Source organism: Lepidochelys kempii, chromosome 8 (assembly GCF_965140265.1).
Source record: "Lepidochelys kempii isolate rLepKem1 chromosome 8, rLepKem1.hap2, whole genome shotgun sequence".
In the NCBI taxonomy this organism is placed as follows: domain Eukaryota; kingdom Metazoa; phylum Chordata; order Testudines; family Cheloniidae; genus Lepidochelys; species Lepidochelys kempii.
The window spans coordinates 90,742,638-90,757,004 of NC_133263.1; the positions used below are offsets into that span (position 1 = coordinate 90,742,638).

At 41.9% G+C, this 14,367-nt stretch overlaps 1 protein-coding gene across 2 annotated transcripts in view; it reads left to right on the top strand.

Moving 5' to 3' along the window:
* Positions 1 to 14,367, top strand: part of ITGB3BP (integrin subunit beta 3 binding protein) — a 56,083-nt gene that overhangs the window by 27,103 nt on the left and 14,613 nt on the right. For both annotated transcript variants that reach the window (XM_073357461.1, XM_073357462.1), the window contains 4 exons: positions 4,026 to 4,101; positions 11,575 to 11,653; positions 13,233 to 13,326; positions 13,955 to 14,014. In XM_073357461.1, the coding sequence (XP_073213562.1) occupies positions 4,026 to 4,101; positions 11,575 to 11,653; positions 13,233 to 13,326; positions 13,955 to 14,014 (309 nt within the window). The remainder of the gene's footprint in view (positions 1 to 4,025; positions 4,102 to 11,574; positions 11,654 to 13,232; positions 13,327 to 13,954; positions 14,015 to 14,367) is intronic.

Consider the following 14,367-nt stretch of genomic DNA (forward strand, 5'->3'; position numbering starts at 1 on the left):
AATGTCACCAGAAAACGAGAACAGGCATTTGCATGGCACTTTTTGTAGCCGGCACTGCAAGGTATTTACGTGCCAGATATGCCAAACATTTGTATGTCCCGTCATGCTTCAGCCACCATTCCAGAGGACATGCTTCCATGCTGATGATGCTCGTTAACAAAATAAGGCGTTAATTAAATTTGTGACTGAACTCCTTGGGGGAGAATTGTATGTCCCCGCTCTGTGTTTTACCCACATTCTGCCATATATTTTATGTTATAGCAGTCTCGGATGATGACCCAGCACGTTGTTCATTTTAAGAACACTTTCACTGCAGATTTGACAAAACGCAAAGAAGGTACCGGTGTGAGATTTCTAAAGATAGCTACAGCACTTGACCCAAGGTTTAAGAATCTGAAGTGCCTTCCAAAATCTGAAGGGATGAGGTGTGGAGCATGCTTTCAGAAGTCTTAAAAGAGCAACACTCTGATGCAGAAACTACAGAACCCGAACAACCAAATGAGAAAATCAACCTTGTGCTGGTGGCATCTGACTCAGATAATGAAAATGAACATACATCGGTCTGCACTGCTTTGGATTTGTGACAGGTTGGGCCAGATGGCTACAGGAGAGTGATAGAAGGCAGATATATTAGCCCCAGGTTAAGCAGGTCCCTTTTCCCTGGGTAAGGTAACAGGGGCAGTTCCAGAACAGTCAGGAACTTGCTGGAACCAATTAAGGTAGACAGGCTAATCAGGGCACCTAGTTTAAAAAGGACCTCATTTCAGTCAGTGAGGGGCACGCAAGGAGCTGAGAGTGAGAGGGTGTGCTGCTGGAGGACTGAGGAGTACAAACACTATCTGGCATCAGGAGGAAGGTCCTGTGGTGAGGATACAGAAGGTGTTGGGAGGAGGCCATGGGGAAGTAGCTCAAGGAGTTGTAGCTGTCACACAGGTGTTACACGAAACACTGTAGACAGCTGTGATCCACAGGACCCTGGGCTGGAACCCGGAGTAGAGGGTGGGCCTGGGTTCCCCCCATCTCCCCAACTCCCTAATAGATACAGGAGGAGTTGACCTGGACTGTGGGTCCCACCAGAGGGGAAGGTCCCTGGCCTGTCCCCCAACCCACTAGGTGGACCAGCAAGACTGTGGGGATTGTTCTCCTTCCTTTTCCCCATGCTGGCCAGTGATGAGGTTAGCTGAGTGAATGGCAGGTTTGAGCCACTAGCAAAAGTGGCCAAACTGAGGGATGCCGTGAATCTCTGAGGCAAGCAAATCCGCCAATAAGCGCAGGACCCCCAAGGCAGAGGAGGAACTTTGTCACAGATTGTTATCAAGCAGAATACATCATCAGCACGGACGCGTGTTCCCTGGAATGGTGGATGAAGCATGAAAGGACACATGAATCTTTAGCGCATCTGTCACGTAAATATCTTGTGACACTGGCTACAACAGTGCCATGAGAACTCCTGTTCTCACTTTCAGGTGACATTATAAACAAGAAGATGGCAGCATTATCTCCTGCAAATGTAAAAAAACTTTTTTGTCTGAGTGATTGGCTGAACAAAAAGTAGGACTGAGTGTACTTGTAGACTCTAAAATTTTACATTGTTTTATTTTTGAATGCAGTTTTTTTTGTGCATAATTCTACATTTTTAAGTCCAACTTTCATGGTAAAGAGATTTCACTACAGTACTTGTATTGGGTGAATTGAAAAATACTATTTTTGTTTTTTTTTTTACAGTGCAAATAGTTGTAATCAAAAATAAATATAATGTGAGCACTGTACACTTTGTATTCTGTGTTGTAATTGAAATCAATATATTTGAAAATGTAGAAAACCTCCAAAAATATTTAAATAAATTGTATTCTATTATTGTTTTACAGTGCGATTAATCTCGATGAATTTTTTTAATAGCTTGACAGCCCTAATTTTTATGGCTTTTTCCTCTCCTCCATCAGATCCTTCCTTAAAACTTGATCCTTCCACTTATTCTTTCATCACTAGTATCCTTTCCAGGGCTGTCTGCTGCCACCCTCATACTAATCCTTTTATAATCTGTGTTGTATCAATCTGTTTTACGCTATAAGATCCTTTGAGTGGGGACTTTTTTCCTGCACATATGTAAAATGCTGTGTACTTCTAAGGTACTATGTAAATAATAAAACTAAATCTCTGAACTAAAAGTTAATTCTGTGGTTCATAGTGATGATAGTCACTAATATGTTGAAGATATGACAAAAAACTAGGTCTCACTTTTTATCCTTTTGTAAATGTGCTTTAAGCCATATTTATATTTTAAATAATGTATTCACTGTCGGAGCAGTCAGGTCAGCTGACATAAGAACGTGAATGGCGGGGAAGAGAGATCTCTGTTGCCTAGGGTGACCAGATAGCAAGTGTGAAAAATCGGGACGGGTGGGTGGTAATAGGAGCCCATATTAAAAAAAGCCCCAATTATCAGAACTATCCCTATAAAATCGGGACATCTGGTCACCCTACTGTTGCCATTTAGTACAATTTTTCTCTTGGAGCACCATCCCCCCATCACCTGTCAGAGAACAATCACTATTTTATCTGGATAGAATTTCATTTTTGTAGGGACTCTCACTCAAAGACAACACTATATTGGGTGTGGTTATTGGAGAGCTTTCTGGCTTTGAGAACTTTTGATCCTCATGCAATTATTTCTTTGTTATGAAAGCATCATGGTGGGTTTCTATAAAATCTTCAGAATAAATCATTGTTGAGGGGGAGAGAATAATCATATAGCTCCTCGCTTGCTGCGCACCTGAAGTGCATGGAAGTGAAGTTTAAACACAGTAAAGATGGACTGTATATTTTGCCATCGCTATAATAAAATCTCACGGGAAATATCTTTTACAGTGATTCCTGGGGCTCAGGCTAGTGTTGTATTTCCTTAGAAAGCCAATATAGAAATTGATATATGGTATAAGGCGGGTACCTAATTTTGTTCAAATGTAATTTTTTTCCTAAAGTGGTATTGGTAGATATATTGTGAATATACACTGAAAGGAACTTTACATATAGTATTTGATTAAGGTTGTTTTTTTGTTCCTCAATATAAGTATGCTGTATGTTTCTTGACATTTATATAGGGCTATCAGAATAGCCCCAGCAGATATGACTCAAGAAGCAGTAGATTTAGTTTAGTACTACAATAGCTTTCTAAATTCTTGTCCATTTGATTGTTCAACTGAAAAACTTTTTTCCAGTTAAACTGATCTGAATATACACCAATCTAAAGCTTGTGATCTATAATTGCTCAGCTGTAATCACTGTAGGCCATACAGATTTCTTATCTAAAAGGCAGTTTATTTTCTTTGCACCACATCTGAATTCAAGTTTAGTTAGCAAAACTATAGCAGTGGAGTTTTGTGGTGATTCCCTCCCTCATCCATTTCCTGACAGAAACATGCAAATGCTCTAAGAATCTGTACATTGAAATACAGAAATATGACTTGTTCACATCCTGTCCTGTGACAGGCACTTGGCTTGAATACTGTAATATCAATGTACTATGTCAAAGCATTTGGAAAGAAGTTGCACTGTCTCCTTTTTAGTCTCATACAAGATGGGGTTCAGGGTAGAGGCACAGGCTTTCTTTTTGTTAAAGAAAGTGGAGGTTTTACTTCTCAGTCATAGAAGTGCTTTATAGATAAAGATTTTTCTCCAACATGCTGCATTTTGAAAAATATTCTTAAACAAGATGTTCAACAGTTTTTGATCTTCTAATTTCTGACAGAATGATACCAAATTCCAGTCACTGACACTGTATTTCCAAATTGTCTACATCTAAAAGCTACAGAAGCCACTGAGGTGACAAATTAAAAAAAAAAAAAAGTTTGTGTGTTAGTGGGACCGTGATCCTTGTTTCATAAGCAAGCTGTTTTTAAGAGATTTTTCTGTAGTCAGGATGCATGCTAACGCCTCTTTTTTTTCTACTGCTTCCAACTACATACAGTACACCTGTTTCATTTTTATCTGTATTTTTGTTTCTTTCTTTAATATGGGCTTCTTAGGAGACAGAAATGAGCTGAACGACTCAGAAATCGGTTTATCCAGAAGAGGGCAATCTCAAACAGAAGAGTATGATAAGTAAGTATACCAGTCTGTGGTGATAAAATGGCATCATTTTCAGTTATGAGGGAAGTGACTATTTCCTTAGAGAAATAAAACTTGGAATGATTGTTCTTTTATACTTTGAGATTATCCAGGGTAGGGTTTTCTAAAGCAGCTAAGGGAGTTGGACACCCAACTCTGATTTTTCCATGGGATTTGGTAACCTAACTCCCATACCCATTGTTAGAAATCCCAACCATAATGGCAGTATTCTAATTAAGGAATGTGTTTTGTTTTTCCAAACTGTTTCACATGTGCAAGCTCTTTAGATTTTGCTGGAAGCATTGCTTGTGATAAAGATGCATTGCCAAATTCTAGTGGTTGATTTTGATACCTCTCATCATGATGGGTCATGATTCTGACTTCAAATGTATATTTGTTTTGCTAAAATGTTCCCATAAGAATCTTGTTTTTCTTGCTGCAAACTGACTTTAGTACATAAGCCTTCTGACAGTGATGGACATTTATAGGCCTCAATTCAACAAAGCACTTAAGCAGATACATCAAGTTAGGTGGCTGCTCAGGTGCTTTGCTAAACAGGGATGGACATAAGGTGTGCATAAAGTATTTTGCTGAATAGGAGTCAGAGTTGGTAAAATATATTATAGGTGGGGTGGTAGCGTGATACATATTAAGGTTGTCTGGTACTGCCCATTATAACATGATTTAGTCATGTAGGTCACGGAAGTCATGGAATCTGTGACTTGCAGCAACCTCTGTGACTTCAGCCTGTGGTGGTCGGGAGCTGCAGGGTTCCCCCGCCTCCAGCGGGGGCAGGGAACTGCAGGGTATGCCTAGTGCCTCTGGTGGCCCCCGGAGCTCCAAGCCGCCGCAGGCAGCAGGGGAACCCCCAGCTCCCAGCCTCCACGGGCAACTAGGGAATCCCAGAGCCCCTGGTACAGGACCCCAAGCTCCCAGCTGCCACAGGGGTGGGAGAATCCCTGAGCCTGCAGGCGCCGCCACCGGCAGGGAGCCCTGCAGCTCTTAGCCATGGTAGGGGAACCCCCACAGCTCCTGGCCTGCTGCCGATGGGGTTACCCCGCAGCTCCCAGCCGACATGGGAGATGGGGGTATCCCACAGCTCCTGACCCCCACAGGCAGCGGGGGGCCCCTGGAGCTGCATGCGACAGGGTACCCCGCAACCCCTAGCTGCTGCAGGCAGCTCCTAGCCCCTGTGCATCTGCCCTGCTTCAGGCACCTGAACATCCCCATTTTATGAGATATACTTTTAGTAAACGTCATGGACAGGTCACAGCTTCCCTGAAATTTTCTTTTTTTTGCCAGTTTGGTTGAAATTTTCCATGCCAGGTATCTGCTTGAGGTTGAATTTTGGGGGGAAATTTCATCCAAAATGGTTCCGCTGTTTCCAAGAATGAAGCTAGGGAAGACACATGTTGTTTGTGCCTATGTTAAATGCTGGGTGAACTTTTCTTTGAAAATCTCTATTGCCCCTTGCTTTGGAGCAGGGCCTTGAAATTTGGCAGGTAATGGCCTTTGTGTCAGCAATGTGATTTTTGCTATCCCTTTGAAAATCTATCCAGATTTTGCCAAGGTATAAGCCTTTGAAAAATTGCAGTTTGAATAGACTTGGTGGATTCCATTCCCATTGATCATGCTCTCTCCCCTCCTTGCTCCTGTGTGTGACCAGACTGTGCATGTACAGAGCAACTAACCATTTTCCAGCCAGGGCTACAGGGGTCAAGCTGGACTTTCCCTGTTATTGCTGCCCCCAGCTGGTTGGGGCTGGGCATTGGAACTGAAAGCAGGGATCCTGTGCTTTAAGCGCCCCTCTGCTACCACCCTGGCAGCATGGAGGAGGAAGCCACCTGAAATGCAGAGGGGACAAAAGCTCTGAAATGCAGAGGGGGAGGAAAAAGAATAGATTGGAACAAGGAGTTTGGTGAGACTGGGACTGGAATGGGGGGAGGGGAGAGAAGCTACTGGAAGTTGGTTAGAGAAACATGGACTAGGAACCAGTTGGCTGCAGTGGCAGAGAACACTGAGATTGGATGGGGAGTTCGGGTGCAGAGGAAGAACTAGAACTGGCTGGGCAGAGAGACTGGGATGAGGAGCCAGCGAGGAGGTGAGGGAGAGGAGACTGAATGAGGAGAGTAGGACTAGGAGTCAGCAGGGGGGAAGGAGAGAGATCAGATGAGGACCTGGAATGAGGGAACTAGGACTAGCTGTGCAAGGAAATTGGGGACAAAGAATTGGGATAGGTAGGGGAGAACTGGGATTGGATGTGGGGACAGGGAGAGATTGGGCGTAGGGAGGAAGATTAGGACTCAGAGAGCAAGCCTGGAGGGGAGAGACTAGGACTGTCTGAGCAAAGGGGATAGGGCCTAGATGAGAAACCTGAGGAGTGAAAACTGGGACTGACTAGGAGAATGAGACTGGGACAGGGACAATTAGGAGGGGAAGGTACAGAAGATGTCTGGTTTGTGGGGAATGGGCAGAAGAGTCTGTGCCCTCTAGAGTACACTCCCCTCAAGAGCCTGGAACAAAACCAAAGATTTCTGAGTCTCATCATTCCTCTGCTGTCAGCAAATATCTGTGAAACCTACTGTCAAGGGTGTGTCTTTTCTCCCTCCCCTGCTGGTCCACATAAAGAATGACAATCTACTGCTGCTGTCAGTTACTCTGTTAACTCAACTGGGAAAAGTCTATGTGGTGGATCTCAAGTTTCCATCCTGCTGATGAACCATGTGGGTGTCATGATGCCTTGAGGGAATCTATTTTTTCAGTTTGTTTAAAATAAAAACAAAAACCTAGAATATTACAAAAAAACACCATTAAAAACACTAGTAAGGTTGTCAAGTCAATGCCTGTGCAAATATAATTTATTCCCCTTGGGCATATGCATTGATACAGTATTTAATTACATGATTGCATACTATTTTTTCCACTGCACCCTTGCCTCATTCAGTGCACAGGATGGACAGTGCTTGCTTACTGAGCAGCTATTCAATATTTTGTTTTTTGCTCATTGTTCAATTTGTCCTGTAGACAATGGTCTCCTTCATTATACAACCTTGACTCATCTCCAGAGCTGGTCCACCCATCCTGTGCACTGAATGAGGCAAGAATCCTGTGGATGGTGTATGTGCAGTCTGGTCAGCATTAGGAGATCTGCGAGGCTCAAGCATGCTCACTAAGGATAGAATTTTCAGAGATTTTAGATGCTAAAATCTAAGTAGGCTCTACTGAGCATGTGCAAATTGTGTTTTTTTTTCGAAGATTTATAATGCAGCCAGATCTGGGTGGATTTTCATAGGGGTGACAAAAGGCACAAGGTGACACAAAGGCCACCCTCTGCCAGTTTTCAAGGACTTGCTCCAAAGCATGGGGATACTCGAGCTTTTCAAAGAAAAGGTCATGAGAATTTTTTTAAATGGGCAAAATTTATTTTTTCCTAGCCTCATTCTTGGAAACAGCAGAACCATTTTGTCTGAAAGTTTCCTAAAAAGTTCAGTGTGAGGCCAACACCTGGCATGAAAAATTTCAATCTAAAGTCTGGTAAAGTTATAAGCAACTGAAAAAAGGGTCTGATAATTGTCAGGCAACTTTAATAATAGGCGGCTCTATCAACCCTGCCTATAACTGAAAATTTAGCAGCTTCAGTCAAACAGGAATTTTTATTCACTTCCTCCAAATCTTAAGTAGTTTCTATCATGTTTCAGAAAATGCAATGTTTGAATAAGCATTATTTTTTTTCTTATGCTTGGAGTTAGAGCTCTTCCTTTTGATAAAGGTATTTCAGAAGGTTCTTTTTATTTTACTAGATGCTTCATCTTTTTGCTTAAGTGTGGGATTCCTTTATTGCAGGATACTAAATATCATTTGAGTGGTGGAGCCCACTAGAACAGTAAGCAGCACTCTAGTAGTTAGGAATTCAAATCCTTCAGCTATATCAGTGACTGTAATTCATTAAGTGATCATTGAAAACTATGGACGCAGTCCTGCAAAGAAATCCACATACACTGACCCTGATACCTACCTTACAATTTAAGAATGCCAGAAAAGTGTCTTATGTCCTGACCTTTCATCTCAATCTGCACAAACTCAGGGGACCATACTAATAGATTCCCATACAGATCTGGAACTTAACCTGCTTTGACTTATGATAAAGGGACACCAATTTTAAAATTTACCTTGATCTTTTTCATTTTGAGCATGGCATTTAAATCCTCTTTCATGATAGTTAATTTTTTTAAACTAAAAGCTGTGGGTTTACTTGTAGGTTTTATTAATTTTTGGAAAACATTTTACTAAAGTGACAAGGTGGGTAAGTAATATCCTTTATTGGATCTTTTATTGTTCTCACCAACAGAAGTTGGTATCATAAAAGACTTTGCGTTACCCACCTAATCTCTCTCATATTCTGGGACCTACATGGCTACAATTACACTGCATACATGTTTTACTAAAGGTACATGCAGTGATGAGCTGCCAAAATCTAAACAACAGGTTCCCTCCTCACCCGACAAGGGGGTCATTGCCCACCCCCACCCCCCGGGGCTTCCTGCCCCATCCAACCCCCCCGTGTTCCCTGATGCTCCCCACAGGACTCCTGCCCCATCCACTCCCCTCCCCTGTCCCCTGACTGCCCCCAGAACCGGGCAGGAGGGTCTCGTGGGCCACCGTAGTGGGTGCCCACCCCACCCCTAAGAGCCAGAGGCACCTGCCGGGGGGCGAGGTGGGGAGTCCAGGCGATGCTTACCTGGGGCAGCTCCCAGGAAGCATCCGGCAGGTCCCTCTGGCTCCTAGGGACGTAGGAGTGTAGCTGCGGGGGAGCGGCCGCTCCGTCACTGATCACACCAAAAGTGGTGCCTTAGGCACCGACTCCCTGGGTGCTCCGGGGCTGGAGCACCCACAGGGAAAATTGGTGGGTGCAGAACCCCCACCGGCACCTCCCCACCCTGTGCCCGGCCCCAGCTCACCTTACCTCCGCTCCGCCTCCACCCCTGAACCCACCGCCCCGCTCTGCTTCTCCGCCCCTCCCCGCCCCGCTTCCCATGGATCAGCTGTTCGGCGGGAAGCCGGGGAAGGCTGAGAAGCAGGCCGCGGCTTCCCGCTCAGGCTGAGGGTGGCGGTGAGCTGGGGCGGGGAGCGGTTCCCCTCCCCCCCCCCAGGTTACCTGCTGCGGTGCGGGCGACCCTCCTCGTGCCCCCCTGCCCCAGCTCACCTCTGCTCCGCCTCCCTGGGCCTGAGCACGAAGCTGCCGCCTGCTTCTCAGCCTGCCCCAGCTTCCCACGCGAACACCTGATTCGCGGGAAACGGGGGGGGGGGGGGCGGAGAAGCAGAGCAGGGCGGCATGTTCAGGGGAGGAGGCAGAGCGGAGGTGAGGTGAGCTGGGGCCGGGGGGGGGGCAGGGAGCTGCCGGTGGGTCTGCACCCACCAAATTTTCCCCTTGGGTGCTCCAGGGCTGGAGTACCCATGAAGTCGGCGCCACTTTGGGACGGTTAAATTTAGAAGCCCTTTTAGAACTGGTTGTCCCTCGCGAAACAACCGGTTCTAAAAGGGCTTCTAAATTTAACAACCGGTTCTAGCAAACCGGTGGGAACCGGCTCCAGCTCACCACTGGGTACATGGAATTTGTGGTGAAGTCACAAATGAATGTCAAAGTTAATCAACTAAAATGGTTTCAATTATGGAAGAATTCACTACAGTACCTTCATATGAAACAGGTTTTTTTTTTCTTCATGCTTAAACTAAAACCCCAAGAGAGTAATTAACAATTGGAATAATTAACGTAGGGACATGGTTGACTCTCCATCACTGGAAGATTTTAAGTCAAGGTATGGTCTAAAAGGTATGTTGTAGCTCAAAAAGAAATTATGGGCTTGATGCAGAAACTTTTGTGCGAGGTTGTATGGCCAGGCTTGATGATCATAATGGCTCCCTTTGGACCTTAAAAAAAATTATCTTTGAATAGTCATAATCTCTTTAGGCAAATATTTACAAATGTCTTGTTTTTAGTGTAGAAAACTCTTAATCCATGCAAATACAGTACTCTTAATCCCATGATACATTAAATCTCTGGTCAATGTATATACCATTGTTTCCAAGTGGTGGTAACCTTGCAAATGCAAACCCATCCAAGTAAGCATAGTCACTTTCGACCTGTAAATGTTTGTATTCAATATGTTCAAAAATAACTGCAAAATTTGTGAACAGCAGTTAGTGACATGTCAATAAAGCACATGTACAAACAAACACCTACATAGTAATATTTTATGTGAACTTCCATACGCTTTATGTTCTGAGGGGAAAAATATATTGTATGATACACTGACATTGGCATTTCCTCTTCTGTCTAACCATCTGTTGCTGTGTAAAAATGCAATAATACTAACTTTCTTTTTCCATAAGGCTCAGTATGACAATGAGATCCTTCCTTTTGTTGGGGAAAAAAATGTGAATGGATGTTTTCCCATTTGTCCATATTTGATTTCTATGCTGACATGCTACAAAGAGAACCTGTTCTAAGTCTTTGATAGAAGAACATTTGACAGTTTTCCCTCATAAGTATTTAGTGCACATCCTCAATCGTACACTGAATAATCTGCCATTTAGAACCTGATCCAATTGTGTACTACTTTGCTTTTCTTACTAAACTCATCAACCTCTAAAAACTGACTAATCTTTACATTAGTATTAGAACAAGTCTGTGGACTGAAAAATGGTCTATAGGTTAAGTCACTGAAGTGAGACTGCATGGGTTCAATTCCTGGTTGTGCCACAGCCTTTTTATGTGATCATGGGCAAGTCGGATTGGGTATGTCTACACTGGAAGTGGGAGCAAGCCTCCCAACTCCAGTAGATAGACTCGCACTAGAAAAGGAGTACTTGTGGCACCTTAGAGACTAACCAATTTATTTGAGCATAAGCTTTCGTGAGCTACAGCTCACTTCTTCGGAATGCATGCTTATGCTCAAATAAATTGGTTAGTCTTTAAGGTGCCACAAGTACTCCTTTTCTTTTTGCGAATACAGACTAACACGGCTGTTACTCTGAAACTCGCACTAGAGAGGCTCGAGCAAACAGGTTTAAAAACATTTTTTTTTTTTTAAAGTATGGAGATTGTGGCTCAGGCTCTCAAGCTCACCTGACCCCCTAGGCTTGAGAGCTTGAGCTGCAACATCCACATTACTATTTTTAGCACACTAGCTTCAAGGCCCCCTAGCATGTGTCCGTCTACCTGGACTTGGAGGCTTGTTCAGCTGTAGTGTAGACATAGCCTTAATTTCTCTGGGCCTGAGTTCCCCATTTTTAAAACAAAGATGATATTTTCCTACTTCACAGTAGTGTTATCAGGATAAACTAACTATTGTTTACTTAGTGCTGAGACTGTACTGTTGTTGTGGGGGCCTCTAAGAAAGACTTTTAAAATGATTATTCCCAATGGATCCTGACATCATTGATTTAAATCATTTCTTTTTTATGTAGGTTTATGGTGTTGCAGTCTGAAGTTGAATATTCATTGGTGAGATTTCTGAAAATGAGACAAAGCTTAACAAGTTTACAGGTCTGTCTTCTAGTGGCATTAATTTTCTTAATGTACTTTAAAAATAAACTTGAAGAAAATAAAATCATATATACAGTATTCTTTGAGATTTAAAGGCAAGAAAACAAAGCTTTTGACCTGAAAATCATTGAGAGACAAATATAGAAGCTCACCATACCATTTAATTTTTTTTTCCCAAGTCACTTTTCAAAGTACATTGGCACAATAGGTTTTTTATTCATGGATTCCAAGGCCAGAAGAGACCATTGTGATCATCTGGTCTGACCCCCTGTATGACACAGAAACATCTTTGCTTGTCCAGGATTTGAATCTTGAACAAATCCTGCAGCCAAAGCAAAATTTATACCTCTAAACCAGTTAGCCAAAAGATCTGTTTTTAACTTTTATCCCTGTGTCTAAGTTGTATAGAAATTATACTATGTAAGGTCATTACTAAGTAGTATTGACAGAGTTATAAATTATTGCTGCATAGATTTCATTAGAACATAAGAACGGTCCATCTTGCTTGTCTTCTGACAGTGGCCAGTGGTTCAGGGAGAATGAACCGAACTGAGCAATTATCAAGTGATTCAGCCCTTGTCATCCAGTCCTAGCTTCTGTCAGTCCTACTCTTGTATGTAAGGACTTGAAAATTAAACATCTATTTGTGTTGAAGTCATCATACTATTTAATTCATTGTTAATGTGTCAACTTTTGATGGAGTCTGTTTATCACACACAATGTGGTTTATTCATATTCTCTGTACTGAATAAATTCATGACAAAGTTCTCTTGTTTACTTCAATGTCCTCAGAAATAATTCAGCCTATTCAAATTGTTTTATTTTACTTACTCATGCTGTTACACACACACTGTTGTTTCAAAAAGACTTATTTAGATTGACACCCTGGCACTATTTTTGAAATTCTTCAATTAAAGATTTTCAATTTGGCTTTTACAAATACATTTAAAAATAAAATCTTGGCCTTGCTAATGAAATTGATACAGTGGGGATTTTTAGATTTATTGTTGAAGACCATATGCAAGAGAATCTTAAAAGCTGATAGATTTTCTTTCTTTAGTAACATATTAAGGCAAATTTATACAAGTACCAGAATTGTTTTTGTGGGGATCAGGTGTGAATCTCTTTATTTAAAAAGCTGAAGCTATATAAATGAAGCAAACCATAACAAGAGTTTTCAAATAATGTTTTCAAAAACACACAAGTTCCATTTTCAGAAGTGACCTACTTACTTAGGAGCCTAAGTCCCAGTGTCTTTCATTTACTTAAGTTACTTAGGTGTTTGTGAAAATTTTACCCTTTGCTAGAGTGGGTTGTTAATTATAAGTTGCATTGAAAATGTTTGTTAGACTGTTTATGCAGTGTTGTAACTGTGTTGGTCCCCGGACTTCAGCGAGACAAGGTGGGTGAGGTAATACCTGAAGAAGAGCTCTGTGTAAGCTCAAAAGCTTGTCTCTCTCACCAACAGAAGTTGATTCAATAGAAGATATTACCTCACCTACCTTGTCTCTCTGTCAGTCTATATAGCAATTTGTTGGTTTAGGAATAAAATTAGTATTGTTTTTAATTCTACTTTCAGGCTTTAGAGGGCAGTAGAGAGCTTGAAAATATTTTTGGCATCTCAGACTCATTCTGTAACTTGAAAGCTGAAGTGCAGAAGACCAAAGTTCTAAGTAAGCTTCAACAATTTTTATCTCTTTACTATAATTTGACAACTAACACTTATCAGATTTTATTCCAAGTATGCTAATTTTAAATTCTGCATGAATACAATCACTAATACTAGGTGCTACTGTAATACAAACAGAAGTTTTTGTAAATAGAATGCTAGTGTTTGATACTGTCTTTATGCTTACATTATTAACCAGAGCAACTACATTCAGGATAGGGCATGAGATTGCCAGGTCCAGGAGACTGATGTAAACAAGATGTCAAACCTCCATGAACCTATAGAACCCTTTGTCTGGGGGCATGCACGCATTTCTGCTGACCGTAGCGGAGAAGAACCATTCCTCTCATCTCTGAACTTGAGACAAAGTGCCATGTTATCATCAGAGGGAAATATTGGAAGAAAAATAATGGGTGGGACATAAGCACTAATTTGAGACGACGTGCTTGGGCTTTGCAGATTGTTTTTTATAATGGTTTTTAGTCAACAATGTGTGCTGTTTTTATTATCCTTTTAAAAAAATCCATCTGCTTGGGGGGGGGGGTAAAGATGAGGTAACTTGTCTTTATCTGCTTTCATTAAAATTGTTAGAGTAAAGTTTTCTTGACCTTTAAATGTGTTTTATTCATTAGTGGCTCAAGCAGAAAAACAAAAGCTGCTGAGGAGAAGTAATGCAAAACATCCTGCCCGAGGTAATATTTATTTTTTAATTTACCTAGCATCTGCTTTGATGGTTAATATCCATCATTGGGTTCCTTTCAGTGACTTCCTTTTGAAAGTCTTCAAATAACCTTTAGCAAAGAACCATATCAGATTTATGTTTCCTTCCTATATATAGACTAAATTAATTTTTCTTTTATGTTCTTTGAAACTTCGTTTCTTTTTAGCCTAGTTAGTTATATACAGAAGTTCTTATTGCAGAAACAATGCATAAGGAGGGCATTTACGTATTAGTAGTGCATTGGGGCCTGATCCAAAGGCCATTGACTTCAATCAGGCCCTTTAGCCTTTTTCCTTATAAACATATCATCCAGCAGTTGCTCAT